Raw genomic sequence first — 22,842 nt, forward strand, 5'->3', positions numbered from 1 at the left:
TTGTTCACTGGCACTTGGGGAATTCTGAATGCTTGTCTTCTCTCTGAAGTGTGAACCTCTGCTATTTATAGATACCAGTTGTAACACTGTTTAGTATGCTTTGATGGCTCATGCTGTCTTTATACTACATATTTAAATTTTCAAACATATCTATTGCATTGTTTGTCACATTTCAGGAAATATTACCACCATGGGCGCAAATGCTATTTGTTGTTAAAGGAAACATGATTATCCAAGTACACGTTGGACTGTCCCTGTCTGCAAAATTGTGTTTGCTATCCTCCTTTATAGGTTAAGCTTAATTTTAATGGGAGTTGTTGGTTGGGTTTTTTGTTGTTTTTTTTTTTTGACTGAACTAAGTTCTGCACTTGTGTCTGGGCTCACACTGCATGTCAGCAAGAGCTCCAGCTCACTTGGTGCTCGAAGAAATTGAGGTCTTCTGTGATCACACTGTGTACATATTCATTCCTGCCATGTAGCTATCTGAACCTGTTGGTTACTTTAAGCCAAACGTGGTACACGTTGGTAGAAAATAATTCTCTAAAGCATTACAAAAATTGATACCTGTTTAGAAGAGAAGGTTGTGGGATTTTGATGCTTAGGTTGCAATGAGGTGTAAGTTGCTCGTTCCACCTGATTATAGATCAGTGACAAAAAAAAATCAGTCCAGTAAAAGTGGATGCACTTAATCAAACTCATGATCAAATTTTCAGAACAAAGAGACAATTTCAATTTAAAGTGTTTTATATTTTATTGCAAAATGCGCAAAACAACTTAGGAGTACACATAATGCAGGCAAGTAACCTAAAGGCATTGATTGCATTTCCAAACAACATAGTTTTGAGAATGGTCACTATTGTGCTGTCACAATAAATGAGGCAGCACTTGGTAATTACTTTTCCTTGTGTATGTCCCGTACATGGATGAAAATAATACTGTGACAGCTGCCTGAGAGCAGTTACCGTTGTGGGCAGTGGTTTCTGCCACAGAGTGAGAGGGTGCAATGTGCTGTTAGCTCACGAGAGCTGTTGACCTACCTTTGGGCTGTGGAGCACACTGGGCTCCTTGCTGCCCCATCACAGGGTGGATTTGTTTATTTACTTACTGTTCTCTATCACATGCTTTGTTATTTTAGGTATCATATTTATAATTATTAAAAGCTTTGTATCCAATGTCTCATTAATGTGACAGTTGAGAATAACTTCAAAAAATAAAAAATAAAAATAATTTTGACCACTTGGAATAGTTCCACCCATTTTAGTTTTTGAGAAACCACAGGTCTTGTTGCTCAAAATCACCGGATTACAAACACCACTTTCAATGTGACATGAAAACGAACACAGGATACACGTAATGAAAACCTGTCTTCAAGTTTCATATTGTGTAATTGCTCTGAATGAGGGGCAGGGGTTGTGCACCAGGTAGGAGTGTTTTTCATTATGAATCCCAGCATTCTGAGCTGGAAGCCAGAAGTCACAGGAAACAGTCTGTTCATTCAGCACAGAACTTCGCATACTTTCCTTCACCTCTTTCTAACTGCTCTGCAGTGCTAACTCTGATCCGTTTTGATCATTTATTACAGGGAGAACATAATGCTGATGAGGCAGGCAGAATTCAAACTCCCATAGCTATGTGCTACAGAATTAAAAAGAACCTACAGTAACTCACAAATGGTATCTTAAATACTTACTCTAATGCACACTGAAAGTAAGTGCCACCCAGTAATTAGGACGAAAAACAGAAATCCTGCTACATCACTGCCTCAAATAATTCAACAATTTAGCAAGCTAGAAGAATACATCTTTATTAAGGGGGAAAAAAAGTCTAAATACTTCCCAACTCCAAAAGAAGCATCCTCTGTTATCCCTCCAGAAGCCTTTGAGACCAGACTAGGGGGACCAGATTCCTCCTCAGCCTCCTCTTTCCCTTTTTGGAGCGGGAGATGTGTTCCAGCACAGATGCGGTGCTTGCTGGTGCGGTGCCGTCCCACACAGCATTCCTGCATGTCTGTGGATGCTGTCGTGAATGCAGCCTTTGGCAGGCATCTAATCACCTATTATTCAGCACTGTATTAATCAGCTTTCATGGTGTTTTTTTGGCATGGTCATACGTTACTACAGAGGTCTCTAATTACTTGATGAAAATTAAAGCAGTATTAGGTTTTTACAGATGTTGAAAACAACCCAAAACATAAGTGACCAAGATAACTGAAAGCCATAGAAAAGATGTGATTTACTTTCGCTCTTCCAGCAGATGTAATATATGTATTCTGTGTAGCCTCTGGCATTTTTGTATCATCAATAATTTTCTTATGGCGTAAGCTGAAATACCGTGTTTACCTAGGATGATTTCCATGAGTTAAGTAGTGTTAAAAAAAAAAAAAGGCATTGCCAAAGGTAAAATTAGTGTCATTTTTACAGTAATTTTGATTAAATTGTAAATCAGTTGCTTTTGATTCATGACGATATAACTGAGAGAAGTACTTGCCCCCATATCTCTCCGCACTCACAGATTCTGAGCTCCCAGCCAGTGGGTTACGTGCCTGTTCCTGGCTTTCAGTGCAAACATAAGCAACTTTAATTGCAAGCAGGCAAATATCGTTTTTAGTGGGTATACAAATGAGCTTAGAAAATTCAAATAAAACAACTTTTATGCTATTTTATGAATTCTGTCATAATCATTGACACATTATCTTGAAATCGTTGTATCTGACAGATCCATCTGATGTATTTGTTGCTTAAGAATATTCTTAAAATTATAAACAAAGAAAAATAGGAGTCAAAAATGGAAGAATTGCTTGGGGAAGGAATAGCAGGAACGCCTGCCGTGCTGGGTATGTGGTCACTTAGAGGCTTCACATGCTGATCCAAAATCATGACCTGGGTTTTAGCGACTGGCTGTGAGTTGCTTCTGCTGCAGCTCATTCTAGGAGCCTGCCTTGTTTTTCCTCTTACAGAAATTGTAGAAAAGCTTTTCTTCACTTGCATGGCAGTGTTTTGGTAGAAAGTACGTGTCCTGTGGAGCTGCTTGCTGGTGCCGCCTTGGCTGTTAGGAAATTCTGTCACCGGTGCCTTGGACTGGCTGACCATTAGACATGAAAATCGGCCAATTTTCTTCACATTTCATGCAGCTGCTTAGGTGAAAGAGAATATAGTGTAAATCTCCAGCAGGTTTTGATGTCAGGCTGCGTTCTAGAAACAACCACTGCAGGTGTTTGCATGTACCCAGGATTGTGGACAGTATGCAGGGTGCATCCGTGCTGGGATACTGGAGTAGTTTGCGGAGCATCTTCTTTTATTATCCAGGCTTCCAATGCTTGCAGGTGATGATGGAAAAGGAGTGATGAACATAAATAATTGCTTGCTTGAACTGGAAAATAATAGCAGCCTAATTATGAAGTATTTATACATTCTGCTTTTGACATCTTAAAAACTACTTTCTATGCGCTTAGCACTGACTCACCGTACCCCTCGCTGTGTGTCCTACCGAGGCGTTTGTCAATAAATCCTCAGCACTTGTTCAGGGGTGTGCTGGCTGCTGCGCTGGGCACATCTGCTTCTCTGCTCAGCGCTGTGGCTAAGTCCAAAATGACCATTTGACTTCAGACTGGCTGCCTTGAAATCCAGTTGAGTAATTTTCCATTCCTGAAGGTATATAAGACCTTTGCCTCTCTAAATTCAATTTGCTTTTCTAGTGCTGTTAGCAGAAGGTGCCAGAGACAAGAAACAGGTCAAATGCAGGCCAAGTCAATTGAGATTAATGTGCATATTTATGTAGGTAAGACTTTGACTGCAGTAGAAACTTGGATTTACTAGTCAAGTATTTTTTAATTATTTTGAAGCAAGCTAAAGACAGTATTAGAAATGTGAGTAAACACAGAAAAAAGCATTAGTGCACCACCATTAATCTAGGGATTTCCCAGGGAAGGATAATTAAAGCAAGATGCTTTGAACTCTGGTAATTAAGTATAGCTGTCTTTTGAACTTTCATAAAGGAGGTCCTGGCTGCCCTCTGAACCTCCATGTGGCCCTTCTTTGCTCCGTACTTTCCCCTGCCCTCCTCTCCCAAATTGTTCTTAGCCCTGATGTGTTCACGTATCCAGTTCAGACCCTCGCTTCATGGACAGATGTGCTGGGGTGGCATTTGGAGAGCTGAAACGCGCGAGTTGGGAAGGGTAGGATCGCCCCGAGCCAGCCAAGAAATTTGAAAAATGGTAGCATAAAGTGTGCATATCAAGTTAAGTCCTCTGCAGATGAGAATTTTGCATGTATTTGGCAACCTTAATTAAATGCTGCTTTCTTCTTGTTATGTTTTAACACGCATTAGCATTTAATTTATGGTTGCAAATGGACCAAGAAGGGGAAAATTTGTCCAATATGTTGAGACAAAACTTATTCCAGTAATGAAAAGAAAAAGCAAGATCCTTCTGAGACTGAATGGAGTGAGAAAAGCCACTGTCAGCATAATTTGTAGTAATAGTGTACTATGGGATTTGGGTTGTTTTTGTTTTGTTTTCTCCATGCCATCTAGTGGATGATAGAGGCTGTTAAAGTCCTACTAACAGTACCTTCTCTACACCTCAGTTCATAGATGTCTTTGGGTGAGCATTTACTAGAGTAAATCTCTAGCTTTATTCTCAAGGTGCCTGTTTTTCTTTTTCCATTCTTCTCCCAGTGGTCAGTGGCAGCGCGCCTGCTGCACAGTCAGGCCTGGGGTTGGTGCCATCGTTTGTTTCATACTTTCATTGATTCCTAAAATTACTGTTTTTAAACTATAATTAAAAATCTGTGATCGTTCCCTCTATACCTGTTCATCGCGCGTGAAATAAGTATATGCAGTTGCGTTATCTAAAACGTACTTAATTTTTGGTTATTACTATCATAAATCAGCTTTTTTTAAAGTGACATTGTTTTCTGTGTAACATGAAATATCCGTACGGGTCAGTAAAGTGTCGAAATTCCTTTTTTTGAGGAGTTAGTCAACTTTTACATGGCTAAGCTGGGATCAGTGAATTAATATGGATTATGTTGCTGCTGCATGTTTAAAATTTATAGTAGAGTGATTCAGAGATCCTGAGGTGAACTTGGGGGAATCACGCAGGGCGTGGTGCGTAACATAAATAAAGATACAATTTGTCCTGAAGACTTTATGATCGAAGGCCTGGCACGATTTCATCTTTTCTTCACGTCTCCGATTACGAATGTCCCCGCCGGGATCAGCTGTTGGCCGGGTTTCCCCTTCCTCGCTGAGGAGTTCGGAGGGCGGTGAGCTGCAGCGCGGCGTGCTCGGTCCACGGCCCTCGGGTCCTCGCCGAGCTGTCGGCCTGCTCGCTGCTGAGGGGAAGGGTCAGGACGTGGCGTGAAGAGGAGGAATCCAGTGGTTTGGGCTATAAAAAGGTCTGGCTGCGTGCTGCCGTACCCAGGATGGGCTGCTGGTGTAAACACGTGTGAAATCCAGCAGTTGCCACGTGTCCGTCATCGGGGTCGCCCACCGTCACAGCCTCTGGCCTCCTTCAGGCCCGGGAGGCAGCTGCTTTGGCCGTGACGCTTCTCAGGAAAATCAAACTGTCATAAATCAAGGCTTCTGATGTGCCCTGGGATCGATAAGATTCCTCTCGGCTACCTGATGTCACACGTTGTACCAGCGAGCAGGGAGGGCTCTCAGGGATTGCCAGAGTAGCCCCTGTGGCTCCAAACGCTGCTTTCCAGGTTGGGATTTAAAAAAAAAAAAAAAAAAATCTGCATCAAACTTCGTTCTTCTGTCCGTAACGCTGCATAGGTCTGCGTGAAGAGTGAAATTGTTTTCTTCCTGCATCAGTGCCGCTCAGAGGAAGCCCCAGAAAACAGTCACCAGAGGAAGTTGCAAGAGTGGGAGGGGAAGGGTGTTGCAAAATGCAAAACATTTCGGCTGCAATCAGCTTTTCCAATTAAATGTTGTTGTGTGTTTTTTTTCTCACAGATAAGTTTTTAGTTTTTATTGTAGAGGAACCTAGGTTCCATCTTTTCCAAAGGATTTAGGGAGGTTTTTCAGCCATTGCTTGTGTATGTGTGTGGGTTATGTGTTCACGTACTTTCACAGCTTAGTACGGATAAGCACTACGAGAACATAATCTTTTAATTTAGCTCTCTGTTGCCTACTGACCCGTGAAATATTTTAGGTAACTTAACCACAAGTGATTATGTAGATAAGCAGAGATAAGTCTTTAAGAAAAAAATAGCTTTTTATTGTGTTTTAATGTTTTGGAAAACACTACCCATTTTTTTCATTACCCAAGCCCCACCTTTCTTTAAAACAGTATCAATTTTAAAATACAATCTTTTTTTTCCACCTGTGTTGTACTTTGTTCCTCTTTGCTGACTGTTGTTTTCGAAACCTCATTCAGTTTGTAGCATGAATATAAGCTAGGTCATGAGAACCAAAAATCGAAACTGCTTTGGTGCTGCAGTGCTTGTGTTGCCAAGGTTTCGTCAGAATCCTTAAAACCAAAAAAAGAAAAGCAATTATTCTTGTTGAAAATAGGTATTTCTGTCTTCTGTCTGTGTTTATGGTTTTAAAATTAAATGGAAATGCACACTTGGGGTTAAAGCTCCCTGACGTTACTCTGAGGGGTTTTTGTCCCCTGAGGTAAGGTCAAACACCAGTAATGTGATCTCTGCTCTGTAAGTTGCCTTGTATCCCGTGCTGGTGCTCTGAAGTGCTAGCTAGCCTCGGAAGCGGATAAAGGAAGGCTTTTACACCCAACTAATAAGTACTGAGATTCTTTGTAATATGTAAATATTTGCTAATCACATTTATGACTTGCTGTGGTAGGGACGTTGTTAATGTAAGTGATTAAATGGGGATGAACAGTTCATTCTTTGGGATGCGTAAGCTCCGTGGTGGCACTGGGAGAGGGCTCGTGCTTCTGTCTCCGGCTGGGAGCCAGCGCTGCTGCTGGCATCGCTGCGCTGTGTGCTGCTCTGCGGGGGGCCCTCTGCCTGCAGGTCCTCTGTAGCAGCCCTCAACACCACGAGGAAACGCGTTATTAGAAAGCGTGCAACTCGATGGGCTGGAAGTCTGCTCTGCTGCTGTGGTCCTCACCCAGTCCTCTTGGGCAGCAGGGCTGGGAGGATGCTTTCTGTGTGCAGCGGTTGGGTTTTTGCCCTGGATCAAAGTGGGAACAGGCAGAAGAATGTAGAAGAGGAAGAAGAAATTAACTTCAGTTCCATCCTTGTTGTTCAGCGCAGCCGTGCTTTGTGAGAGCAGCTTTTTGCATGTGCCACAGGGAGAGGTCTTCCCCCTAGCAGCTCCTGTAGGTCTCCTTCCCTGTGCCGCAGTGAGGACACCTCTCCAGGAGAGGCGTCTTGCCACGCCATAAAAACAGGCGGTTTGAGCTGGGTATTCAGGTGCTTTTGGGTGAACCCTTGCATCTGTATGTGGGTTTTGGTGCTAATACAGAAAAACAATGTAAACCAAGACAGACTTGAGCACTCATCACAGAGTTCAGTTTTACTGTGCTTTTTGTGAACTTCATGGTATAGAAGGTGGAAGAGAAACAGAGGAAAAGTGGGTGTGAGGTAGGACTGACATGCTTTTCAAGTCTAGTAAGTACAGAAGCTAATTACTGCTTAACAAATGGTTTAATTTATTAGCCAGTCTGGTGCTTTTACTCAGTTTAAGGAGGTGATTTTTTAAATTGCCTCAGAAATAGCCTGCATGCACAGACTCTGCACCATTTCGTAGGACCAGTCACCCTGTGTACCCAGGCAGAGGTGGCAGCTCTCAGGCGCTCCAAGTGCACTTCAATGTCATTTCTAAATATATGCATGTGTTTGCATATGTAAATAAGACTTACATCCAAGCAAAACGTAACTCACCTCTAAATTAAAACTCTGTCTGGTGAATTGCAGTGTACGGGGTACTTATTAAAAATATGCAACTACAAAAGAAATAGGAATAGCAAAAGAAAATTTGCTTTTAAAGGAACAAGTATGGGGACAGGGAAACAACGAACCGACTTGGTATCTGTGGGTGACCGACCTTCTCTTAAAGTGAGGTTTTAGGGACGCAATTTGCGTGTGTGTGTAAAGAGCAGTGTAATCTCAGTGCTCCCGCTGTCTGCACGGCCGTAGCACCGTGCTGGTGCAAGCAAGCAAGAGGATGGAGCGAGGCATGGAAGCCCCGTGGTGTGTGAGCACACTCCTCTGGGGCTGTTGGTGCTCTTTGTAGTCCTGCCACCCAGAACAGGAGCTCACCACGGGCTCTCCATCGTTAAAAGCTGTCGCACAACAGTGAAAGGATACCCGAATGCGTATGACTAAAGTAGTTTGTGTCTGCAAGGTTAAGTACAAAAGTTCAGTTCTGAGACTTAACACATGCAAGTAGCATTTATGGCCATGTGGTAGAGCATATTGTATGCATCAAACCCTCATTCTAGGCTTTTTTCTTTTTTCTTTTTTTTTTCCCCACTCCAGCTCGATCTGAAAAACACTGGCAGGCTGTCGGAGAGCATGGCAGTGCAGCCCGCAGCAGGCCGGTGCTGCTTCTGGGGCATGGGGTGGGCACACAGTAGGTGACCATCCCCACCTCAGCAAGGGTCACGTCCTCGGTGAAGGTGCAGTCCTCGTGTTTTGGGTGGATATCAGCAGCCCATGATGCCATCTCACTTTTTAGCAGTGGAGAAGAAACTGGCTGTGGTTCAGCTCCAGCTCACACTGAGCAAAGCATGAGTTGAACTGCTTGCATATTCATGTTGACTTTAGTGTTGCACCATATGAGCGTGCAAAAATGATGCTTTAGCTTTAGTACAGAAACAAAAAATGGGTTCAGATACACTCAAGTTCGTACTTCTCAGGAAAAATATCCTGCCGCCACATAGTCTCCTTAATGTGGTGTCTGAAAGGAGATGATGACTATTTCATTAGCTTACTCTGTTCAAAAGCAGAAAGACTTAAATTAAGTGCATGGCAGTGGATTAGCATATTTGGTTTGTAACCAGTTTGGGCTGTAGTATGACGGATCATTGTGTCTGCCCTGTGCTGGCAGGAGTAGTTTGAGGCATCCCCGTATCATCACCAGCTCCGTACCAGAACAGCATGGGTAGCTGTGCAGTGAGCTGGCCGGGGGGCTGACACAGCCAAAAATAACAGCCATTTAAAAACAAAAGTTCAGGCTGACCAAAAAAAAAAATAAACCCAAACGTAAAATCAGCAGATGAGTAGTTTCTCCCACCCATCCTACTTCACAAGCTGGCACGAACGTGAAGAGGTGACAGAGGCAGAAGGACTGGATGGCTGGGAGGGTTGGTGGGAGGTGTGACTGCTTTTTTTTTTTCCTAATGCAAATACTATCTTGTGTCAACGTAAGGGTGTAATTTGACAGTTTGACTTCCTTGAGTACCTGTGTACAGAATCACTGTATATTAGTAAAATCAGTTAATTTTGAACAAATGCTAACTACCTAGTCTAGTACAAGTATTTTCAGTTCCGCAAGTTATGTTTAGAAGATGCTAGTGTATGAATGTACATCGTATTCTTCTTACTGATGTGTGAAGTGAGACTGATAAATGAAATCCAAGCCGCTTGTAACGTAAGAGGGAATGTAATCTGTCAATTTATTGTCAGATATTTATGGCATTTGATGTCCTGATCAAAAGAATAAAAAAAAAAAAAAAGAGAGAGGGAAAATAAATGAGTTTTGAGGTGTTATCCAAGAATTTTCTTGTCCTAGAACAGATGTGATTGCTCAATAATATATCACTACTAAAACTTATAGGAGAGAGGATTGCAAATTGAATTCCTAATGCTAAAAGATAGCGACAGTGACCTTAGTCTCTGTCCATATTCCCCTACCTGTTTTCCTGTCCTTCTTAACCATTCTTTCATATTCCTTAAGCGTGTTTCCTTCTGCCATCTCGCTTGTGTAGCTGACAGCGTTGGCGAGAGCCAAGTCTTTGATTCAGACTGGAACCTGCCTGTTTCACAGGGAGGCTGGAACCGAGATCAAGAGACATCCAGCTTGCTTCCAACAAGTCTCCTGGCAGACAAGATACCGGAGGGGGGGAAGAAAGAGCAGACTGTTCCTTAAAAGCAAGCAGGCGAGAAGTAGCAAGAGCAGAATAACACAATGTGCCTTAAAAGAAGCGCTCGGATGCGGTCTCGTCTAGCTTGAGAGCTCAGACCCGAAATCAGCCATAGCGGCTAATTATGCGGTGCACACACCCTTGGTTTACGGTGCTGGAAACTCTAACAGATGGATTGCACTGTGTAGAGAAAATGGGGATGGCTGAAACCCACCATAAAAAGTCAGAATAAAAGGTAGGTTAATGAGTTGTTGCTAGGCGATCTAATCATTTGCTCCCTTTTCTGTTGCTGAATTTCTCTTATGGTGGTATTTATTCGTAAGTGTGCTCCGTATGTTGTGAAGGATACATTAAGTCAGTGCTTTCTGGGGTGTTCTTTGGCAAGAAATTTTCCTTGTCTTTGGTTTCTTTCTTGCTCTTGGTTTTCTTTTTTTTTTTTTTTTTTCCCCTCCAGTACTCTGTGTTTCTGTGACCTCATTATTATTTTTGAGCTGCTTCTGTGATTTGACATTGAAAACAGTTATTCCAGCAAAAGCAGCACAGCGTGTTACTCAGACATTACGAAGTGTCAGATGGGCACGATCAGGACTTAATCTTGCAGCCTACAAGGCCCGGTTCCAAGTTATCGCAATTAATTGGAAACTTATATTACATAAAACTAAGTAGAGCTGCATATCCGCCTGACAAAGGTGCCGTGCTCTACTTCGTGTCGCCCAGTTACAGGTACAAAATACAGAACAGAAAGAGGCCAAAGCGACGAGCCGTGTGAGGGCATCAGAGGGAGGCGGCACACGGCCGACTTTCTGCTGCCGCGGTGTCAGAGGTCGGTTCGGCAGTAAGTGGGGGAAGCAGGGTGACGTTAGCGAGTGCCCCGCAGCTGGGGCTTTCAGGTCTCTTTGTTTTACAGCTCCCTTAAAAGTATTTTCAGCGGAGATGGGGACTCCTATATAAAAAAAAAGCTTGAGCACGCTGACTTGCTTTTCAGGGTTTCTCTTGCCCCCCATCAGAGGAGCTGAACCACAGGTGCCAAAACTGCTCCTCTGCGTGCTTTGAGTCTATTTGGCACGATGCCTTAGCAAGTTAGGCCAAAATGTGGGCTGAGATGTGCGTCTCCGCTGAGCAGGAGTGATCATGTCAGCAGGACATCAGATCCCAGGTCAGGTTCGATTTCTGTGTGTATGTGTGTCCCTTCTGACCAGTCTATGTTTAGCCTCTGGTTGCTGCAGGGGCATGAGGTCTCTCGTTCCTACCTGCATCTCAGGCTCTGTGACCACAGATTTCCCAGATATAAACAGTATAGCACGCATAGGAAACGTTACTGCTCAGGAAGGTCGCTCTCTCTGTAATTCAGAAGCACCACTGGAAGGGGTGGAAGCCCAAAGCAGCCTTGCAGCAAAACTGATTTCCTCCTAGGTAAAAGAATGGCCCCAGAAAATAAAAGTGGTGAATAGAGAGTGATAATTCTCTGTCACAACTCATAGACTTCAACTTCTGGATTTTCTGGGATTATCTTGCTTCTGTGTCGTTGCCAGTCCTATGCTGAGAAGGAGGTACAGATTCTTAGATCCCCAGAAGCAGAGCATGTTTTAACAAATGACCCCTTTTTAGAAAAAAATCAGTGCAAGATACAAATAGTAAAAGAATGGCTGATTTGTTTGAAAGTTTTCCAGCCGAACAGTAGGGGTTATGCAAGAGTCAGCCTGGGCCCAACAGAGCAGGCATTGAACCAGGTCTTGTAGGAACAACTGGACCCAATACCCATATTATGTCCAGTAATGGAGGTTTTTGTAGCACAAGGACTTTAATGTTGTAATCTTAATGGCTGGAGGTAACAAACCAATCTGGCAGGAAAGAGGAAAAAACGAAGTCCAGAGCAATTAGAAAATCTCTTTTGTGGCTTTTGAGCATTGCCAGCCACATTTGTGTCTTTTTCCAGATGAATGGGGTTTTCTGTCACTGTAAGGCTTCATTGTAAAGTAACGGACTTGAACTAATTGTGTCCTGTAAACCTATTTAAAATAATCATAATAATAATAATCAAAGATTTTTGAAGCTCAGACATGCGTGCAGTTGGTCTGACCAGCCACGCGGGTTGGCACTTGAGGAGCAGCTTGCCACTCAGGCTTAGCCGGCTGCAGGAGCATTTTAGCAAAAACAACTGGATAAGGCGGCTCTTCCGAGAGAAAAGTAATGAACAGGAGCCGTGGGGGGTGGTTGCCGCTTGGGTCAAGGTTCTCGCCTTCTGCAGCTCTAGACCAGTCTTGGCTACCAGCAGGCACTTGGAGGTGTCCGTTCTGACCCCGATGGAGGCAGTTACCTCAGGGGATGGCGAACAGCTCTGGTCCTGAGCTCTTTCAGCCTTGTGGTGCTTGGAGACCGAGCTGGTAGGCTTGTGTGTCCTCATGATGGTCTGCCTTTTCTCTCTCAAACGTCGCTATTTTGCAGGGGCAGGGGGAAAGGAACAACGTAATCCATTGTTAGATTTACAAGGGTCTCTCTTCTTCTAACCTGAACAGAGGGAGGTTGAGCTGTGATGCTGTCCCCAGAGGTCTGTCCTTCTGCTTCAGTGCTCTCAGCTGGAGAAGACAATGGCTCATTCTTTAGGAAAACCTTCTCTCCTTTTGTACCCCTGCTTGTAGCACATTGCCCTAAGCAAAGACTTAAATGAAAAGGCATTAACTAATTACAGTCTGTAGCGGGGAAAGATCACGCACTGATTTTTTTTTTTCCCCCCCAAATCCCCACTTCCTTGAAGCAAGCAGTGTCTCCTCGCCTTCTCCCCAGCATCCCCCAACCAGCCGTGCGTGGCGGACTTCAGCCAGCAAGCGCTGAGTGAGCTCAGCCCGTGGCAGGGCAGCCAGTGCAACGCAGCCTCCATAAAGAAGCCATCCAAGTTTGTGGGGCCTGTGTCCAGGATGTGGATTATACGTCCCAGGACGTGGTGCGCTCATCCAGCAGGCCTGGCACCCTCCCGAAAGCTGGGTGTGAAGCTGGATAGCGTTGTAATTTAATGATAATGGTATATAAGAGAATGGGGGATGTGGTTTTGCTGTGCCTTATCTGCGAGTGCTTTCCCTGCTCTGTAGGTGCTGTCTGGGGTTTCACATCTGGGGGCAGTGCAGCAGTGCCCCAAGCCTCTCATGCTCTGTGCAGCGTGCCAGCAGAGCCAGCTGGGCGCCGTTGTGGGAAACTGGCTGAAGAGAAACCTGCATCCTCCTGCCAGCCTGCTTCTGGGGCTCGTCACGGGCGGGAGGAGGGCTGGGGCTGCCGAAGCTGCTTTAATGGGATTCTCCCCAAACATCTCATCTGGAAAAGGTGGGAGGTTTTAGCTGCACAGCTCAGATCCGCACATCGGTTTGATGCTCGCAGAGTGCTGCAAAAAGTAGTCGCAGTGACCCAAAGGAAGGGATGTTTTGAGCCTCTGAGAGGAAAGTATCATGTTGAAGCACATTGCTCACTGCTGCTTCCCAAGCGACGTTCCTTCACATTTGGCTGCTCTGTGAATTATTTATATACTGAAGACGTTCGCATGCAAATATTCTTATGTTAAGTACGTTATTGAATGTAGGTATTTGCATGCTAAAATGTATTTTCATAATATCTCTTCCTACAAATCTTGCTTCTCTTTGTTCTTCAAACCTGAGAAAACCTTCCTCTTGGTGCCTGTTTGAGGAACGGTGTTCCTCAGCGTGTCTCTGAGCCTGATTCTGTGTATGAAAATCCAGGCGTCAGATTTTCTGCTTTTGATCCGCTTCTGTTTGTGTTTACAAGTGCTTATCAGCTTTTTTTAATGATGTTTTAAGTGCAAGACATGAAAGTTGTTTTTTCGTTCCTAATGTAATGAGCTTTGGTGAGAATCCTTGCTTACAATTGCACGCGGAGGAGACAAGTTAAAGCCCTGATGTCTGCAGCGGCTGAAGCCGCAGTCCAGTGCCACCCTTTTCTGCTGCTTTGCTCGCTTTGAGCATGACCTCCAAGCACAGGCACTGGCAGCGATCTGCCGGCAGGCTGCAGATGGGCCAACAGCATTTCTATAAACTGAAGCTATGGGATGCTTTGGAAATGCTGTAATTAAGGGATGCCGTCGTTGGAGCTGGGAGGTGAGCTCTGAGCGGATGTTGAACAGAGGCCCCGTCTTCTGGATGTGTTCTGTTGAAGTTCAATGAGTCAAGAAGGAGAAATATAATAAAAAACCATGTTGGGGGGTGATGAATGTGATGTAAAATGATACAGGAAATGTTGTCATAAAATATATAGTGTATATTTTGGATTTCATTATTTTTAATATTGTTCTGCTGTGGTTTTTATTTGAGCTCGAGTAGAGATGGTTACAAAGTACCAGAGATCTCTTTAATGGTTTTTAAACACTTTTCTACAGTTTTTCCTTAACTTCCTAATTATGGTAATTATTCACTTGTTCCGCTCTCATTTTAGACATCATTCTGCAGAGCTGAAGAGAACTGTTATGTGTGTCCGAACTTGGAAGTTGCATTCAAAGTCCTCCTTTCAATTGCTAATCACTCTTGCCCCTTTCTCGCTTTTTTCCAGGTGAAGGCCATCATCCGCAGAGCTGAAGCATGAGTACTGATGCCAATGAGGTGGTGATCACTACTCCTCCCCCTGCCACGATGCCTCACAAGGAGAGGTACTTCGATCGCATCAATGAAAACGACCCGGAGTATATCCGGGAGAGAAACATGTCTCCGGACCTGAGGCAGGACTTCAACATGATGGAGCAGAGGAAGAGGGTCACTCAGATACTGCAGAGCCCTGTGAGTAGGATTTAGGAGGGGGCTGAGAACTAAAAAAGGTTCTTTTCTGAGATTTCTCATTAACTTGCTGAGACTTAGAGAAAGAAAACTATGTCACAGTTAGCTAAAATAACTCTGGACTGTCTTATAAGAAGTGCCATGAAGCAGATTATCCAACGTTTTGTTTGCATTGCTTTTTGTCTGTGAACAAACAGTCTTTATTGTGAGTGGGTTTCTGTTTTTTTTTTCCTCCTGATGCTTTTATGGTTTTATGCTTCATTACAGCATTACAAAAAGATCTGGTTGGCTGCAGGGTACTTAATTAAAAACTTAGGCTCGGGGAAGAGAGTAAAGGAGTCACCGGTGAAATAGGAACAAATTACGGCATTGCTAGGAGTTCTGCTTCCTGGTTTGGAGTGTGAACCTATCATTTGCATCAGGAATGCTTTAATTAACGTTTTTAATGCAGGCTACAGTCATTTAAATGCTAGACTGTGCATTCTTCTCGTGTACTTGGGGGCGATCGTACCCATACGTGGCCATATTAGCACACATCTAGTGGTTGTCTAAGTTCAGTACTTGTGTAGACTGCACGTAACACTCAAATCTATTGAACCGCCCTCAGATTAGTTTTAATTCATATTGTAATTTATGTATCGTGTGGATTTAAGCTGATGAATGCATTAGAAAGTAATACTGGTGTTTTGAAGCCACGGGGAGTAAGGGCTGTGCGAGGGTGGGGGGTGTAAGGTGAGTGATGCAGACAGCGGGGCGCAGAGGGGTTAAGCTGCTTCACGGATCCTTCCCTGTTCAGTTCCTCTGTAAGTTGGGGTGTTTCTTGTGTCATTTTCCTGAAGCTTTTCCATATGTAATGAGATTGCAAACAGCTGTTAGTAATCACCCTATTATAGTCATCCATGAATAACAGGATTGTTTGCTAAAGTGTTGTCGTGGAGTGCCTCTTGTATCTGTGCGTTGCTCTGGGTATAATGTGAACCTGTTGACTAAGGAATTTATTGCTTTTGAGTCCATTTGTGCAAGTTTAGTTCTGCAGCCAGCCTCTTTATTATAAAGAAAATACTCCAAGGAGGTATTGCATAATGCTTTAATCATGATAAAATTATGTTAAACGCTCAATTGTAAAATGTGATCAGCCTGCTCTTTCCTGTTAAAATACTCCCATTATAAGTAGCCAGGACTCACAGCAAAGACTAGATAGATCCTCGGCCTGTTGAGAAGGGGCAGGGTAAAAATAAGTTACAGAGGTCTTGTTTGGGCTTGCGTGCGTGGTATTCCTGGGTTCTTCTGATGGAAGCTTTGAATCTGCTGGGCATAACTATTTGCTTAGCATTTGGGGGGACCATTTGCTGCGTCTGCCAAGTGTAATAAATGTCTCTGCTGCAGTCTCTGTTTTTTTGTTTTTTTTTTAAGAAGTGAAGTGTCAGCATGCAGGTTTTAGGAAGGGATGAGGAGGTGCTACCTCTGACTCTAGGTAACTGCTTTAGCAGACGGCTGGAGGACGAAGGGCTGCCAGGCGGTTGTTGGTGTCCTGCTGCAGGAGAAGCTGAGCCCAGCGCTTTTGGGAAGTGACTGTTTGGAGCTGCCAATAAGTTGCAAGTTTTTGTTTTGCAAGGGAACAGTTGTCCAAATAAGCCAGGGGCCTGCTAGCTGGGCGGCTGTTGGCATCTGGCAGGGAGAAGATGGGGACATGGAGCCGAGTGTGCAAGCAGGCACGGAGAGAAGGTGCCTGAGCTACCAGCTTCCTTCTCCTCCTGTCTCCTTCTGTCGTCTCTTCTCGAAATAGAAAGCTTAAAGGAATGCTGTTAGGGTTTCTCTTGTGAGGAAATAAAAGCATTTGTAATACAACATCTGTGACTGAACATCCATCAAGTGAATTTCATAACTGATTTGGAGATAGAAACTGCATTATTTCTTCCAGAGTCTGGCTGCAATGTGACACAATGTTCTTGAGAGTCAGGACTGAAAATTATCATCTTGTTTCCTCATAAATACAGCATTTTTCACAAAAGTACCAGAAAGCATTTATCTTCTTACTGGTCTGCCTAACGCAGGTCCAGAATTGCATTGAGCATAATGCTTTTGTTGTACAGCTACAGAATTACAGAGCATTAGAAGTTTGCATAAACCTTCGTTGCTCCTCTGGTTTATTCCAGTTGATGGGTAGGAATTGGTTTGAAGGTGTTTTGGAAGAGGAGGAAGAGAGTTTATCAGACACAGTTTCAAAAAGAGTCTGCTCACTGGTAAATCTTCACCCGGTCTTACATGTTGATGTATGCATTCAGATCGGAGAAATAGTCATTGACTCATCTCCTGGCAAGTATCAGTACATAGCAAGGATAATGCCTTTCTTTTCTAAAAATACATGAGCATGTATGGACTCGAGGTGAGCTTGAGTGAAGACGTACTTTCTCCAAACAAAGAATTACAGTATAAAGCTAAAGGGTTAAGCGCTGCCACAATGGAGGAAGCTTTGGTACTCATATATTGAATTAACAAGCCTTTTTCTTTGTTCCCGGTAGGAAAATCTACATCCCTTAGCACGAAAATAAATTAGAGAATATATTTCAGGAACCAGTGTATATTTTGAGCAGTGTGTGTTATTGTAATGGCTACAGCCCTGACCAGACACCCTCAGACATCAAACTGCTGCATCTCTCTGATGTGCCATTTGATGCACATATTGATGTGCAGTCTGACTGCTCCTCTCTGATGTGCAATTTCCCTTTCCTAAATTAAATAATTTAAAGGCTACTGAAAAGCTATTCTCATTACCTCTGATGTTTGCTAATGTCTTGGAGCCTGTTTGTAATAACTCTTAAACAAATCATAGGAGTTTTGCAACGCTGCCCACGAAGAACCTCCTGACATTATCAGTGATTTCTCAGGCGTTTGCTGGATGCTACGTGTAACCCATGTGCGTCTGAAGGCCTGCACAATCTGATGGGACCCACATGTGTTGTTCTGTGTCTGTCTGGTGGAAAGTACGTACGTTCAGCCAGGTTAGCCACGTCCAGCCTGATAGCATCTGGAAGTACAACTGGCCGTGGTTTTAACAGAAAAGCATTTAGGTTTATGTCAGTAATGTCTGCAAGTTCAGAAGGTTTGGGTACTGGGCTTATTTTTAAAGGAAAGGATACATTTCTGCAGTAGACTAATTTCATTGCTTTACATTGGTTCTAAGATACTTTACCTGTAATATATCCAAAATAGGAAAAGCTTTTTTTTTTTTTAAACTTCACAGTTAACTCTAAAAATAAAACCCGTTTTGTCATTTTACATGCTAAATAATCGTATTCTGCTTGTTACACAGAATAACTAGCTCTTTCAATGAGTAAACATCTATCTGCTATATCATCAAAACCCTAATTTAAGCTGTGGTATGCAAGTGCTCCTGGCCTTCCTTTCCTTCTGGCATTTCACTGGTGCCCTCACCATGGCAACTGAAAGCTTCAAAACCAATTTTTTTTTTAAAAAAAAAGAAAAAAAAGGCCATGAAAAGCCATGATTGCCCAGCTATCCTGTATGGAGGCAGAGTGGTCACTTTGTTATTGCGTTCTGGGGGCCTGTGGGGCACAGCAGCTGCCTGCCTGTTGAGTAGGGTCAGGGAGGAAATGGGAGAGAGGGTGCATAAATTTACTTGGCATATACACAAAATAGAATTAGATATATTTCATAATTCTACTATGCAAGCAAAAAGTCATCAAATTTATGTACGAGGCAATGAGCTGAATGGTTGAAACACACAAATGCCTGGCTATTGGCATTTAAATGCCTGGTTTACGTTTTGAGCTTACCCAGGAATGTTTCTCATCAAGGTGCATTGAGCGTGCCCTGGCCGTCTTTGCCCATGAAACACATTTGGTTTGAGGCTGAGAAGCAGCTTGCTCGCAGGATCTCATCGTGCTTTGCTTTCTTTCTGTGCTGGCTGGGAGGGCATATCAGGCCCCTGCGGCCCCGCAGGGCGATGCTGGTTCAGTGCCGCTGTTGCATAACAGCAGTAATTCAGTTGTGCCTGTGTGTGTCACAAAATCGTTTTCCTTATGCTTAGGTTAAATGTCCTTCTGTCCCTTGTCTGTCCTTCCTGCCCCTACGCGTGCCTGCCCCGGCCGGTCCTGCCCGACCCGGTGCCGCTTGGCGGCTGCCTTAGCGTGCAGGGTACGGGCAGATCTTGCTCCTCGTAAACAAGCAAACAAACCCACACTCGATTTTTTTCTGGCTATGTTGTTTTTTTTTTTCCAAACCATCAGGACAGAAATGAGGGATAGTTTTGTATATTTACTTTTTCCCCAGGTTTTCCATTTGTCTGGCTTGCTTTGCTCTGTATCGGATGAACATCCAGTGTTTTCACAACACCGCTCCCTTTTGAGGCAGTTTATTTTTTTAAAATACCAAAGTCCATTCAGTTGCTCGTGCCTTTCAGCTTACACTGCTCTTTCCCCATAAGTTCAGAAGCCCTGTGGGTCCTTCAGGAGCATGGCCCGCTGCTGGCAGCGAAGGGCTGCCCATCTCCTCTGTGCCTTGGCGCCTCTGCCTGGACCAGCCTCTCGTTCTGCAGCTCCCTCGTCTGGCTTCGGGCGTCTCTGACATCTTCGTGGCTTTCTGCTGGGGAGATGTGGACGTTTCCCTTACTCTCCTCTCATTGAAACATTTCTATTTTTTTTTAATCTGTGCTGTTTTGCTCTGTTACGTTAGAAAAGAAAGTTACCTTTGACTCCTCTCTTACTCCCATGTTGCTACTTTCCATTTAGTTTGAACTCAGGCTTTCGTTAGATAAAAGTGCCAGTGTTTTCCAGATTGAATAAATATACATATATTTTTATTTCTAATCTTCCTGTTGTTGAGCTGCTTGGGTTTGGGTTTTTGTTGTCTTTGGGGGGGGAGCGGGGCGGGGGGGGGCGGCGCCGTGGTGCAGATCCTGCTGTAACTGCAGCACCATGTCCTTTAGGTTATTCAAGTCATTCAGCAGCCAGGTCTGCCTGCCTTCTGCCTGATGGTTTTTCTATGGCTCTATATGTATTTGAAGTTACTAATTGTAAATGTTATTTGATCTGCCTTAATTCTACAGGAAAGCAATAGGGAGATGTAAAATAAGAAGCACTGTAATGAAACCCACCGGTTTTCTCCCATTCACTGGTTTTGTGAATTCTGCCCACTGAAGGCATCAAGTCAGCCTGGTGAGTGAGCAGGAAGAGGGGCTGCAGCACAGGTAATGAGTGACAACTAAAAGGACCTACACAGGTCTTAGCTGTGCTCCCTTTTAAGTCTTTTTTTTTTTTTTTTTACATTTTTTTCTTGGAGACAGAAAATGTCTCCATATTATAAAAATATCTCTGTTTATAAAAATAATCCTGTGCTTTAGCACAAGTTCCTAGCAGCGCCTGGGAACTCGTAGAGAGCAGTGGCTGCTGGCTGCGGGAGGTGCCCCACGCTGTGCTCTGGTCCCTGGACACCCCTGTGTCCCTCCTGCAGGCGTTTCTTTGGGAGCACAGCCCTGGCCAGGATGGAGCAGGAATAACCAGCCCACACCGAGCCGGCTACAGGACTCTTCTTGTCCTTCGGGTCGCTCAGGCCAGTCCAGATACCCACACACCTCATTGCAAGTGCAGAGATCGTAGCAGCTGTATCCAATTCCCCACACTTATTAATAAGCTTGTTTCTTTCTGCATCAACACCAAAGCCTCTCTTACTATTTTTTTTTAACTCATAGAGCTAACAAACACTTGTTGCTCTTATCTCCTCCTTGCAAGCCTTAACTCAGTGGCGGTTTTTTGCGGCTGGCTCCACCCTTCCCCACTCGGGCACGGGTTGTTTGTATTTGCGCGGCGGGCTGGAGGCAGCCTGGTGCAGAGCTGCTTTCGCCAGCTGCTCTCGGTGAAGCTCTTCCTCCCCGGGCTGCCGCGATCGAGCACCAGAGATAGGTAGGGTCTCCGTGCTCTCCGGAACAAAAAATACCAGTTAAGTTTTAAAACTTTTTGTTAATCGTAGTGATTTGGCTTGGAGATTGTGGGTGCGTTTATGCATAGATAAGTTGAATTATACCCTGTTAAAAAAAAAATATATATATATATATATAAATGCTTTGATCAGAAACGGGCAAAAGAGGGTAAAGGAATTTCTTGAATCTTTCTGCAGCTTTTAGGCTAATAGTGCTGTTACTTAGTGTAGGGATCTCACAAATCTTTTCTAGCTCCTTTCATGTAGGCTGAGGTACCAAACAGTTGGGACCTTGCTCTTCTTAGCCCTGACAGGGACACGTGCTTTCTCCTCTTAGAAGTTTGCTGTGATGTGGGGTATTTGCAGATGAAACTGCATGCCAGCCATTTCTCTGTCCACAGGGGAATTCTTTTTCTCTTCATTTTGTTTCTACTTCTGTTGAGCCGATAAGTCTCATCGTATACATTCTTAAATCAATGGTAAACAAACAAGAAATGACATAGAATGATACTACTTATACTATAAGCCTAAATACTTCTGAGCCTGCATGCTTCATGACATCCTCAGAGAGCTGCCAAGATGGAAGAGATTAACACAGAACTTTTCTAGTAAAAAAATATCTAGCAGAGAACAGTAGTGTTATAGCTTATTCTAGCAAGCTAGTTTTTCTAGTTGTCTGCTTCTGCTGACTGAAAAATACCAGCTGTCAAATAGTTGCTTTGATTCTTAAAAGCCCCAATTTACACTGTCAGTTCATACCTGAGCTAAATGGAGGTAAATGAGTCAGAACCAAAGCTTGCAACTTCGCTGCTGAGTTTCAGAGAGCCCTTGCAGGTGTAGGCTAAAAGACTTTTGCATCTAAGCTGCTTGAGTTTGTGATGTGCATTTGGAAGACAATTGCATATATTTCTGGAGAATTAATTTAATGGTGTTAGAAATAGGTTGAGCTAACCGTGCAATGAATGACTTTGTCAAGAAAATCTGCATCAGGCCTGCAGGCTGCAGGGCTGTGTGAGGCTGCCTAACGAAGCTGCTGCAAAGGAGCTGGCTGGAGCTTTAGAAACAGGGCAACTGGTGCAGTACCAAATCCAGCTGACCAAGGGACACCCTCTGGGGAGCCCCGGTTCGCAAGTCAAGTGTCGTTCTACCTGTGAGTGATGGGGAAATGTGTGCCCCAGTGCATGGTGGTGGGGTGGCCCCGGGGAGACGGGTGAGATGCCAGCAGAGCACCGACAGCACAGGGCAGGCTGGCTGGCTGGCTGGCTGGACTGCACGGAGGGGCTTTGGTTCTCGGTGTGGGTACAGCGCCAAGCAGGGGTGCCCTCCTGTTGTCCACCTACCATGGCTTCGAGAACAACCTCAGCTGGTATGTGTGGAAGTTGGGCTTGCAGCCGGTGGCTTGCCCTGGTCAGATGGGGAGGCTGTCCCGTGCCAGGTGATTAACAGCTCTAATCACCCTCCTGCTGGTTGTGCACCTTGTCTGAAGGGTGGCTTTGCCTCCTTTCCAGCAGCTGTCCTGGGCCCAGCTTTGATACTGGGGGCCGTTTTCTGTGTAAGCTGTCATCGGGATGCTCGGGGTGGTGCTCCAGTGCAGAAAAGATCTGAATCCCACAGCTGAAACTTTCTCCTTATGGAGTGGTGCTGAGCATGCAGTTGAATAACATAAATTTGTCATTCATCTGGCAGTACGTTTTTTCCTGGGTCAGCATTTTCTTGTCAAGTACTACATCTGAAATTACTAGCGACCTTTCCACTTGAAAAATTGCTGCTTTGTGCCGGAGCAGTGTTTTGTCTCCTTTCGGAAGACACCCCCTGTAGCATGCCACTTGTGGGCAGCGCAGCGCCCGCGCTACCGCCCTGTGAATTACAGCAAACCAAGCCCCTGGGGCCACAGCTGGGTTTTCAGAAGCAGATTATTGGTACTGAATGAGTTGGATCCCAAAATCAGAGCCCTGATTTACAGCAAGTGGAAGTGCCAGTAAATGTCATTCTTTTAACGGGGAATAGCTGAGGTAAATTGTTCTCCAGAAGACGGTGATGCCCCTCCTGTGAGCCTGTCAGGAGCAGAAGGCGGCT

The 22,842-nt window shown here is 44.3% G+C and overlaps 1 protein-coding gene across 8 annotated transcripts in view; it reads left to right on the plus strand.

The window, feature by feature from the left end:
- Positions 1–22,842, plus strand: part of ADD3 (adducin 3) — a 99,567-nt gene that overhangs the window by 58,544 nt on the left and 18,181 nt on the right. For 5 of the 8 annotated variants that reach the window (XM_083844439.1, XM_083844442.1, XM_083844436.1 and 2 more), the window contains one exon: positions 14,609–14,832. In XM_083844439.1, the coding sequence (XP_083700565.1) occupies positions 14,638–14,832 (195 nt within the window). In that variant the 5' untranslated portion in view covers positions 14,609–14,637. Of the gene's footprint in view, positions 1–9,904; positions 10,296–14,608; positions 14,833–20,620; positions 20,751–22,842 lie in introns of those variants that run through there. The other 3 variants (XM_083844437.1, XM_083844438.1, XM_083844443.1) reach the window with 3 other exon arrangements.

This window comes from Anser anser (assembly GCF_964211835.1).
Source record: "Anser anser genome assembly, chromosome: 7".
Classification (NCBI taxonomy): Eukaryota; Metazoa; Chordata; class Aves; order Anseriformes; family Anatidae; genus Anser; species Anser anser.